The 12,248-nt window shown below is 36.0% G+C and overlaps 1 protein-coding gene across 5 annotated transcripts in view; it reads left to right on the forward strand.

The window, feature by feature from the left end:
• rbms1a (RNA binding motif, single stranded interacting protein 1a) overlaps positions 1-9,329 on the forward strand; it is a 45,301-nt gene extending 35,972 nt beyond the window's left edge. For 3 of the 5 annotated variants that reach the window (XM_067388370.1, XM_067388366.1, XM_067388371.1), the window contains exons 7-14: positions 78-193; positions 444-490; positions 3,698-3,785; positions 3,881-3,931; positions 4,202-4,312; positions 4,426-4,506; positions 5,073-5,154; positions 7,053-9,329. In XM_067388370.1, the coding sequence (XP_067244471.1) occupies positions 78-193; positions 444-490; positions 3,698-3,785; positions 3,881-3,931; positions 4,202-4,312; positions 4,426-4,506; positions 5,073-5,150 (572 nt within the window). In that variant the 3' untranslated portion in view covers positions 5,151-5,154; positions 7,053-9,329. The remainder of the gene's footprint in view (positions 1-77; positions 194-443; positions 491-3,697; positions 3,786-3,880; positions 3,932-4,201; positions 4,313-4,425; positions 4,507-5,072; positions 5,155-7,052) is intronic. The other 2 variants (XM_067388368.1, XM_067388367.1) reach the window with 2 other exon arrangements.
• The last annotated feature ends 2,919 nt before the right edge of the window (positions 9,330-12,248 follow it).

Below are 12,248 nucleotides of genomic sequence, written 5' to 3' on the forward strand. Positions count from 1 at the left end.
TATATGAAGGCAACCGACTATAAGCTATTTAGTCTTTGTCTTCAGTAGTGTAAATGAAGCGTGTGTGTGTGTTACAGGAGCATCAGAGCCTTTGCTGTGTAAGTTTGCTGACGGCGGGCAGAAGAAGAGACAAAGTCAGGCTAAATATGTCCCCAACGGACGAACCTGGACACGGGACGCCGAGGTGAGACTAGTAAGTCCTGTTCACAATTGTGTATATGTGTGGTGCTGACGGCAGGTGAATGGTTGTGTATTTGTGCCTTGAAGAGAAATGAGCCATTCTTACATGACATACTTCATCCTTTGTTTGGTTTCCAAATATTGCACTATAATTAAATGTAATTATTGACACATTTTAACTGTCAATTTTATGGGGAAACTGCGTTTATGATGTGTTTGAAACCAGCTGTGATCAAAAACAATTTTTATTTTACTCTCTTTAGAGTGGAATGACCTTGACCTATGACCCCAATACCGCCCTTCAGAATGGGTAAGAACAGCTTGAACGTGTCTTCAGTCGCTCATTTATTTTCAGTGCCATATTTATAATGTTTATTTTCTATGCTGTTTTACGGAGCCCAGCACATGACATGCAGGAAAAAAATTGTTGCTATGACTTATTAATTTATTCCCTTGTTTTAATTTAGTTGTTTTGTTTTAGTTGTACTGATTCGGTCCCTCATTTTAAGTTAAATTATGGCTACATTGTACTGATTCATACCCTTGTTTTAGTTAAATCTTAAGGTGATGATACACGGGGCAACTTTTTGAGCAATGTTGCTGGGCAATGTTGCCGTCAACGGGCAACCTGATGAGACACAGGGCAACTAATTAGGGAAACAGACAGTTGGTAGCAACTAATCAGAGAGGAGCAAATCTATTGCCAACTCAATAAATACTTTATTATAAACACTTGTTAGGCACTTTATTTTAACTTTTCAAATATTTTCTTCATTTTTATTAAAAATAAATGCCTTTCCGATCTGATTTGTGACAGGAAAAGGGAGAAGAGCGAGTTCGGCAAAAGGCGGATTCGAACCCGCGTCGATCGCATCAAAAGCTATTCAAATGTCAAACGCCCTACAGCCTACGCTACAACAGACGTTGAAAAATCTAGTCTTTTTAGTATTTAACTGAAATCATTCAATAGCTTCATTACAGCATACACACATTACTTTCGGACAGTTGTTGGTATTTTAAGCAATATATGAGGTAAATTCCCTGTTTTGGGTTGACGCATGACAACTTACTAGCGTAAAAAGATAAAAGTTTACACTCCTTTTCTCCACTTCACTGCCGCTGAGGGGCCAAAAAGTTGCCCCGTGTATCATCACCTTTAGCCATGTTGTACTAATTAGTTCCCTTGTTTTAGTTCAGTCGTGGCCAACTCGTGGCCATGGTTTAACAAAATTAAAACCAGTAAATGAATTATTTCAATGTGGCTATGGTTTAACTAAAATAAGCAAATTAAAAAAGTCGTAGGAATTAATTCTTAATTGTGGCCACTTTATTATTTGTCCGCTACATGTCATGTGCGGGTTTCTGTACTATTCACCTAAAGCTCTGAAACACAAAGACCAGGTCATGTGACCATGCTACATTCAAAATGGAAATGAACATATGCTGCCTACATAGATAGCTCCCAACAAAGGCAGCATCCTGACTAAACTGAAACCACATGATTTAAAACTCTACATTAGCTCATGTGAAGCACAATAGAGACTTAGGGTACGTTTACATGACAACAATGTACTAAAAACAGAAAATTGCATTTTTTGTGTAGAGACAAGAACATTATCAAAACAATCCCCATTCACACAGATACACAGACTAAAAAGCTGCATTATCCATGCCAGGCCAGTAGTTGGCGAGGTCACTTTGTAAAGAAAAATAATGCGCCTATAGATTGAACACGTAATACCAGTGTTGCCAATTACTTTCAACTGAAAGTAGCTAAAACTGGGAAAGTCACTAAATCTAGTGACAAAATCACTAATTTGGTAGAACTGCATAATGCACATAACGTCAGTTTTCACAAATTGCATTTTTATTGTTTACATGACAACACTGTTGTCATGTAAATGAATCGCCAAAAGGCATAAAAAGTTTCCTGTTTTTAGTTGAAAATGGTGTTGTGTAAATGCCCCCTTAAATGCAATAGAGGGTATGCAAGTGATGTCACCGTCGACCGTTACGACTGCGGTCACGTCCACTGAAAGGCAAAAGACTGAGCGGCAGCATTGGTTTTCAGTGTGAATGTCGCGAAAACACACAAACACATCCAAAACGAGAAAGAGCTTTGTGATTGACTGTACAAATAGCTTTGACACAAAACCTGAGGCATATATTTCAAAAAAAAAAAAAAAATCATAAAGCAACAGAAAAAAAGCAAATGGATCACATGAATTTGCAGTTATCATTTTGTGTCAAAATGTTGGATTTTGAGGTAAAATCATACCGTATATATTGTATTGTTATATATTAGGTTGACAATTCATCAATTAAATATTTTCGATCTTATATTCTGCATAATTGTGTGTTTTTAAATAAACAACACTGACAAAAACTATACTATAAAACTATATATATATGTTTTAGGGCTGGACAATATAACGATATATATAACATTGATAAAAGTGATTACGCGGATTTAAACCTACCTATATTGTAGTTATATAAAATATTCACATGCAGATTTGCTTTATGTATTTCCCCAGTGTCGAAATCAGGCACACATAAATGTCAGGAAACACGACTCCTGGCTGCATGTCGATATCCATGGATTAGTTTTATTTGACAAGTTGTAAGGAACACATTCAATTCCAACCTTTAGTGTATTTCGTTAGTTTTAATCGTGTTTTCGCAGTTTCCTCTATTAAATCCAGTCACGCAGCAGGTTCTTTTGCCACTCAGTCCAGCCGAGGGAGCGCGTTTTCGGCGGGAAAGTGACGTCGACGAATACCCTCTATTGATTCTAGTTTGACATTAGCATGTTGCTAAGCTAATGGAACAATACTCTAATTAATATACATAAAAATACACAAATATTGGGAAAAATGGTTCATTTTTAATTATACAGAACTATTTTAATAGATTCTTTTCAGTGTTGAATGAAAATTAAGAGTATTTATTACATTTCTCTTGATGACTCCACCATTTCCAGTTAATTTTCCATTGAGCTATGCATTCTAGAACTGCCTTTCCCTCAAAATGAATGGGATCGGTGTACGAACATACTGAATGAAATTAACCCTACTGTGGGTAAACGTTGCATCTTTCAACAATCCCCAGAATCAGATCACATATGTACACAATGCCGACTAGAACATTCCAGAGTCAAACACAAGTTCTTATTATCAAATGAAGATCCACCGCTATGTTCCTCATGCCAGAGTCCAGTATCTCTTCAAACATATTTTATTAAATTGTAATGCTTTGTTCTTTTTAGGAAATTATCTTTCTTACTTTTTTAAACTTTTTACCTAAAGTAAATTGTAAAAACCTTATATAGTTTTTTAACTTGTTACTCGCTATGATAATAGCCATGGAGTTAAAACACCAAGCCCATAAGCCCACAATGCTCTGATATTTTTCTCAGATGTACATTGTGTAATGGTCATTAAATAGTTCAAATGATGCATAAATGTTGTATAGACCCTCAGAAACATTGTATCCTTATTATAATGTGTTTTTACAGGTACTATGCTGCTCCTTATGCTATGGGGAACCGGTTAATGGCTCAGCCAGGAGTGTCTCCATACATCTCTCCCATCTCTACATACCAGGTACTCCTCAACTTCACAGTCGGTCACGTTGTGTTGATGTGAGTGTTTCTGACCAGCACCTGCTTTCTTGCTAACATCTGCGTTTGTGTCTCCAGGTACAGAATCCTTCATGGATGCCACATCAGCCTTACATCATGCAACACCCAGTAAGTGCAAAATATTCTCTCTCTTTTTTTTATCTCTTTATATCTCTGCAATTATTCACCTCTCCTTTCAAACAGGAGATGACTCATAAAAAATACTGCTTATGCACAAGTCAGAGAGACGTGTGTGTTCACAAAGAACTTCCTGTTTTTGCCCTATTGTGGGCAGAATTTCTCTGTTATTTATTGCAGATGTATGTTTATAGCTGGAATTCATGCTCTTTCTCTGCAGTTGCCAAATATAATTGTTGTACTCTCTGTTTTTTGACTCAGGGAGCTGTTCTGTCGCCCTCTATGGAACATCCCATGTCACTGCAGCCGTCCGCTATGTTGGCTCCCCTCACCCAGCAGATGGGCCATCTCTCTCTGGGCGGCACTGCAACCGTATGATCCTATCACACAGATTGCACTAATATGGCACAAGCGTATATGCTAATTAATAAGTAATATTAACACCTGTGTTTTTAATAAAGCCACATAATTCTGCTCCCCTGCAGTTTATTCCTGCCAACACAGCAATGCCAGGAGCTTACATCCCTCAGTACGCCCATATTCAGCCCGCTGCCATCCCTCCTGAGGTCAGTCCCACACTCAGGTTATCAATGACAATTATACCGCAATTATAATTGTCATTTATATAATAGTCATTTACACAGTACCGTTCAAAATGTTAAGGTTGGTACGTTTTTTTTTTTTTTGTGTGCTTTTTGTGAAAGTCTCTTGTGCTCACCAAGGATGCATTTATTTTGATCAAAAATACAGTAAAACAATAATATTGTGAAATATATTATTACAGTTTTCTATTATAATGTATTTTTAAAAATGTTATTTATTCCTTTCATGGCAAAGCTGAATTACTCCAGTCTTTAGAGTCACATGATCCTTCAGAAAAATCATTCTAATATGCTGATTTGCTCCTCAGGAAACATTTCTTATTATTATCAATATTAACAATGTTATCAATGTCAATATTATATTATATGATAATATAAAAAAATATGAAAGACTTTTAAGAAGTACTCTCTGGAAACAACTCGTACAGTTAAAGTAAATTTAGTTTGTTTTAAGGATATTTAGATATTTTATTGGAAAACTACACAAAATAATGCAATTAATATTGAAATTCCTGTTGTTGTTTTTTCAGCAGGAAGGTGGTGTACAGCCACAAGATGTGTCCTCTTCGGATCCTTCATCTTACACTTTCCAACCCAACAAGCAATAAAAAGGTATTCGATTATCATCTTTTTATTCAGTGGTGTTCTCTCACCCCCATGTTCTGTCAAACCCATATAACTTCCTTTCTGTTGTGAACACAAAAGGAGAAGCTGTAGAATGTTGACAGTGCTCTTTCCCATACATTGAAAGTAAATGGGAAATGTTGAGCTCTGAAAATGACAAAAAAAGAAGTATAAAAGTAGTCCCATTGATGTGTTCCACATTTGAATGAGATTTTAGAGATACAGCAGTATACATTTCAGACAAAGCCATTTTGTGGCTTCAGGAGACTAGGAATACAGCACAAAAGTTTTATGTACTACTTTTATGGTACTTTTTTTGGCATTTTTGGAGTTTGACAGCCCTGTCCACATTAGTCTCGCATAGCCAGGCCTTCAGACTGATGGCAGAAGGTCTGGATCCCATAGCAGCTTTCATTGGCCAATGACCGCCCAAGAGGACGTCTGACTGATATGTAAAGCAATCAATCACAGTTTGTTTTGTTCAGTGTCATGTTTAGGGGTGTGAAAATGTAAAGTCAGTGTTTCTATGATAACAGACTGGTGTGTAAAACTCCTGGACATATTTTAAAGAGTCTATGCCGAGAACTTCAAATTCTTTACATACTTCCTGTAGTTGATCATGATAAGCACTTATTGTCATGGTTGTAAACATGACAGCTTTTATCTTCCATGAGGGAGTTTGATGTCACAACAGCTTTGTCTCTAGCAGACGGTTAAAGAATGCAACAAATCCTGTAGAATTCAACCAATCAGCTGAGGTGTGTTCAGTTTTGTGTTCCATATGCATTTCTGGAACCATGGGTGTGACGTCTGAGGCTGAGACTATGTCCACATTAAAGGATTAGTTCACTTTCAAATGAAAATAAGCGCAAGCTTTACTCACCCTCAAGCCATCCTATTGTAGGTGTATATGACTTTTCTTTCTGACGAAGACAGTTGGAGAAATATTAATAAATATAGTAACACTTTACAATTAGGTTCATTAGTTAACATTAGTTAACTACATTAGTTAACGTGAACTAATAATGAACTGCACTTATACAGCATTTATTAATCTTTGTTCATGTTAATTTCAACATTTGCTAATATGTTATTAAAATCTTGTTAACATTAGTTAATACACTGTGAACTAACATGAAGAAACGATGAACAACTTTAATTTCATTAACTAACATTAACAAAGATTAGTAAATACAATAACAAATGTATTGTTCATGGTTAGTTCATGTTAGTTAAAGGGTTAGTTCACCCAAAAATGAAAATTCTATCATTTATTACTCAGCCTCATGCTGTTCCACACCCATAAGACCTTTGTTAATCTTCGGAACACAAATTAAGATATTTTAGTTGAAATGGCTCAGTGAGGCCTCCATAGGGAGTAATGTCACTTCCTCTCTCAAGATCCATTAAGGTACTAAAAACATATTTAAATCAGTTCATGTGAGTAGAGTGGTTCAATATTAATATAATGAAGCAACAAGAATATTTTTGGTGCGCCAAAAAAAAACAAAATAACGACTTATTTAGTGATGGCCGATTTCAAAACACTGCTTCAGGAAGCTTCGGAGCATAATGAATCAGTGTATCGAATCGGAATTCAGATGACCTGAAATCAGGTGACTTTGGCGCTCCGAACAGCTGATTCGATTCCTTTTCCCTGAAAAAAACCTTCAGCTGCCAATAGCCTTAGTAATCCTGAAGAGCTTGATTAACTTGTTCAGGTGTGTTTGGTTAAGGTTGGAGCTAAACTCAGAAGGACAGCGGCTCTCTAGGACCAAACTTGCCTACCCCTGAGCTATTCAATTGAATTGAATCCTTTTACTGCTGGAACAGCGCTTACATTTTCATAGTGTTCAGTATTTGACTAGTGTTGTTTTTTGTTTCAGGTTAATCATCTGAGGTCACAGCCAGACACAGTCGGCTGAGTGTTGCCACGGTAACAATGTTTGCTTTCTCTCAAAGGAAGCGACATCAGAGAGGAAGTGACGCTCATGCACGGGTTCCAGAAAATTTGTCCATGATTTAATCATCTACTAAAAGAAATCAACAAGAAACCTCAGAAAACTCTTGTGCAAACATTTTCTCCAATACATCAAGACGAGGCAATATTACATCAACTATGGACAACAAAGGGGAGCAGAGTTTTATTTTGCTAGAAAGAGGAAGGAGAAGATGGCAAATGCTTATTTTTTACCAAGAACTTTTAACACAGACCATGTCTGTGAAACAGTGAGTGATTATGATGGTGATGACACCTTTGATGCATGATGTTTTTTTAAATATGGTTTTTATTATGTTTTTACGGACTGTTTCTCAAACAGACGAAAGAAAAAAAATTGTGATTGCAGTCGAAATGAAGAGGTTTCTGTTTGCTTTTTGGTCTTCCACTCTTTGCCTTTTTTAGTAGTTTGAATATTTACCTTTTAAATAAGGTGGGTGGGGTTTAGAATGACTGATGCAATGCTTGCTGGCTATTGGTCCTTACTCCTGTCTCTCAAAGCAATGGCTTTCCTGTTTCCTTTTTTAAAGTTGCTCTGAATCATACACGTTTTGCTTCGGAGATTGTGTGTCTGTTGTCGATGAGTCTTCTTTCCATTGAATTCATGTGTAAAGTCTTTCGGTAGATGTAGAAGTGGATGTTGAGACGAGGGTGGGTGGGGTTTTGTGGGAGGAGGGGCATTAGTGGGTGGGGTTAAGCTAGCTGAGGTATGTGGGTGGGGCTAATAAAAGGGATATTGTGGATTTGGGAAAGCTGACATTTTTCCATCTGTTCACAGGATGATTGCGATTTTAGTTTCAGTGCCATTTGTTTTATTTATTTCATTTTTTAACACAACACATCAGGATTTTTTTGGATGCTCACAAAAAAGGCAGAAGTGCAATGTTTTTTAGGTAGAAAGCAAGAAATCTAAAAACGTAACCAAATACTAGTTTCGCAAGTCGATAAAAGAAAAAAAAAGTATTTTTAGCTCTCTCAAAATCCCTGAAATATCAGTAATGGTATTGAATAAATTTAACGAAACCTACATTTGTGGCAAAACAGATTATAAACGTATGATAGAACAATTTTGCAAATGAATGAATTTCTGAATAATGTAATTAAAAGATTCATCATTATAATTTAATAAATAAATGATTTAAAAAACTGATAACTTCAAGGCAACTATGACACTTTCCACCAAAGACCTTTTCTGCCTACTATTGAACACAATAGTATGGACTACTGCAATAGGTTTTGGACAAACTGAATGGTAGTTTGTGTCTTTTTTGTCATTCTTGGCTCTCAGCTTTAATCTAGTTTTCGTAGGTGTGGACACATGAACATCTCTAAGCAGTTGGATGGAGGGAAGACTTGATCACAGGTTCATAGCATGGTTGTAAACAAGCCTTTCATCTGTCTGTCATACAGTTAGTTAAGCAGATTTCTGTGTGTCTGTGTGTGATTGTGTGTTTAGATGTCCAGGTCAGCTTGGCCTTTGATCTACCTCAGAGTTGTATCTGTTGTCTGATTGGTCAGGCTGCAGGTCTATCCTGTCCAATCAGATGTAAAAGCGCCAGCTCGGGAGCTGGTGTCATGCAGAACTTCGTCTTTAATGCGTCTATTTGTCCTCCTCTTTAAAGAAACATCTATGTTTTGTATCTGTATGTCTTTCTGTTGATGTTTTTTTTTTTTTTTTACATTGCATTGTGATGTTTTGAGCTTGATTGTGTGGAGAATTTCTTTGTTCTTTTTTGTCCATTTTCTTCCTGATAAAAAAAAAAGAGGCTTGTGTAATTTTTCCTGCATTTTTTTTTTTACAAAAATCCATGTAAACTACCTTCTCTGGAATTGTTTCACTTTGCTGTAGCCTCTCCATGTTTAGAGGCCTAATCTGAAGAACCAAAGTTAAATATTATCACAGTGACTAGTGTGTCAAAAAGCAGCACATCGTAGTTTGATTGGACATATAGTGTCTTTATTTTAGCTGTCAAAGTAAACGTACGGAACAGCAATCATTCACGCTGTGTATAAATACCGGACTGTTGTTGAAATTATTAATTTTTAAATTGTTTTATTGAACACCTGCCACTTGCACGTCCAGACTTTTTCATTTGTTTTTATTTCTACATTTTTTTTCTGTTGTGAAAAGAAGAATTTTTGAATTAAAAGAGCTCAAACTTGTGTTTTTGAGTTTGGTTTGTAATCCTGTGATTTTTAGGACCTGGTAATTTAACAGTATATAACTGCATGCTTAACTTGTTAAGGGAACAAACTGTAATTCTATAGGAAATTCTTAACAAAAATATCAGCCACGATATTTATCATCTGCAGCAGCTTTATTCTTAAAAACAGTTTTATCAATTTGTATTTTATTAGATACACTTTTTTGCTAAACTTCACAAAATTATATTAGAGACTGCAAAAAAATCTTCCAAATCCTGTCTTTACCCAAACACACTTTGATAACCCTGATAACGATTTCTATTTTTGAGCTGTCGGGATGATTTTCTACACATAGAGAAAAGTAGCTTTAATTTAAGTTTAAGTTGCTTAAAATTGACTCCAAAACCTTTTCAAATAATGTCTGTACTGACATTAACTTGTCCTGCAGGTGGTGCTGTAACCCACACACAAAGAGGTATCTTCAGAACGCTTGTTTTTCAACTTTACCATTGTTAATGTTGTCTATATTTAGTCTCTGTATCTATACTTATGTATTTCGGTTGCCATAATCTCATTTATAACTTTTTCTTAGCCTCTCTAAATTCTCTGCTAATGAGCTATTTGATTGGGGTCTTTGTAAAGTTTTATCCATAAAGGCAACAACTTATGGCACCTTGAATGCGGTTCTCTCTCTGTGCCTTGGGTGTTTCCATTCATTGTCTAATTATCTCATTCCAAAGTCAATCTCAAGGTGTTCGTAGTAGCCTACATCAAGAATATTCAGTGTAATATGTGTATATGTTTGATAATTTCAAAAGCAAATATATTTAGGCTATTACATTAAAGGATTAATTCACTTTCAAATTAAAATTTCCTAATAATTTACTCACCCCCATGTCGTCCAAGATATTCATGTCTTTCTTTCTTCAGTCGAAAAGAAATTAAGGTTTTTGATGAAAACATTCCAGGATTATTAGTGGACTTCAATGGAGCCCAAATGGTTGAAGGTCAAAATTTTAGTTTACAGTGATCCCAGACGAGGAATAAGGGTCTTATCTAGAGAAACCATTGCTCATTTTCTAAAAAAAAAAGTAAAAATTTTATACGTTTTAACCATAAATGCTCATCTTGAACTAGCTCTCTTCTTCTTCTCTATTTGAATTCCAGCAGTGTAGACATTGCTAAGTGTATTACTGCCCTCCACAGGTCAAAGTTTGAACTAATTGTTATATACTTGCACTAGCATATTGTATATGACAATTTAGTTCAAGCCACGCAATATCGCGTTCATTATCGAAGGCGATTCATCTGCGAAAATGAACGCAATATTGCGTAGCTTGTCAGTGATCTACAGTTCTGTCTATTAAATGGCACTCCGTTTGAAAGCAGGTGATGGCGATTTCGCGGTAATCTGGGAACCGGCTTTACTGACGAAATGCGTGTGACAATCGTATGCGATATATAGGTTAGCCCTAATATATATATATATATATATATATATATATATATATATATATAATATGTGTGTATGTATATATATTAGAAAAATGAGCTATGGTTTCTCTAGATAAAACCCTTATTCCACATCTGGGATCGTGTAGAATGTTTTGAAGCTGCAATGAAACTTTGTAATTGTGTAATTTTGACCTTCAACCGTTTGGTCTCCATTGAAGTCAACTACAAGGAGAAAAATCCTGGAATGTTTTCATCAAAAACCTTCATTTCTTTTCGACTGAAAAAAAAAAAAAAAAAAAAGACATGAACATCTTGGATGACATGAGGGTGAGTTAATTATCAGAAAATTTTAATTTGAAAGTGGACTAATCCTTTAAGTAATTACGTTTTTTTGCCTGGAGGACGCCAAAAAAATCATATATAGCCTGCTTGCACTGAAGGAGGAACCGAGATCAAAATATAATTTAGGGCAATTGGTGGATTCTTTTGACTTGAATAAGCAACCACCGAGCAACATGCTAAAACCAGCACAGAACACCTTAGTAAATGCTTAAAAGTGTCGAGTGACATCATTTTTTTATTTTTAAAATCTAGTTTTTAGGATTGTCTTACTGGCATTGACCAGCAGATGGCCTTATAGTTTAGGCCACAAAACCGTAAGTACCTCAGCTCAACATGAACACATCTTCAGCATTTTTGTCCTAAACTTTTTTGCCTTTAAACTTTACTGCCGTTGAAAGTACATTTGAGTTTAGGCCTATATATCAAAATATAGGCCTAAACTTAAATGTGTATATATATATATATATTATATTTTGCTGTCACCTCTTTTTTAGCAGAGAGGGGCCCTCCCGGTGGGCCTTTGTAATATCAGCCTGCAGGGTTTTATCATAAATCCAGGAGATTATGTTTAAGACTCACAGGCACCTTGCATATGTCTCTCTCTCTCTCTCGTGTGTGTGTGTGTGTGTATGTGTGTGTGTTTTCCACTGTCTAATTACCACAGTCTCAAACTCTAAGAGAGCATATCTGCGGTAGTCTAATTCTTTCACTCTCTTTTTCATTGTCTGTCTTATTGTTTCTTTCAGATGCTGGTTTCTTGATCTATATTAATGACAAGTTCACATTTAATAGCATGTACACCTGTCTCTTTCCCTCCCCCCAGACAGCTGAGAGGACATACACCCTGTATCCTGGTGGGAGTGTGACGGTTAGGTGCATGTATGTGCGAGTGTGTGTGGATTTACATGTCTGTGCTTGAACATATATGTGTGCGTGTGATCTGTATCTAAATTTTTAATCTAAATGCCGTCATCACCACCACAGCAACCTGTCAATCAAAACCCACACGCTGAACCCCACAATGGAAAGAGACCATCAAAGTCAAAGAGCAAAACTGATTTAGCTGTTAAATTTCTGAAATAAAACTTTCAAAATGCCAAAGTTCATTATAAAGCTATCCTTGTTTGGGACAAACTGTTGG

Source organism: Chanodichthys erythropterus, chromosome 6, assembly GCF_024489055.1.
Source record: "Chanodichthys erythropterus isolate Z2021 chromosome 6, ASM2448905v1, whole genome shotgun sequence".
Taxonomy (NCBI): Eukaryota; Metazoa; Chordata; class Actinopteri; order Cypriniformes; family Xenocyprididae; genus Chanodichthys; species Chanodichthys erythropterus.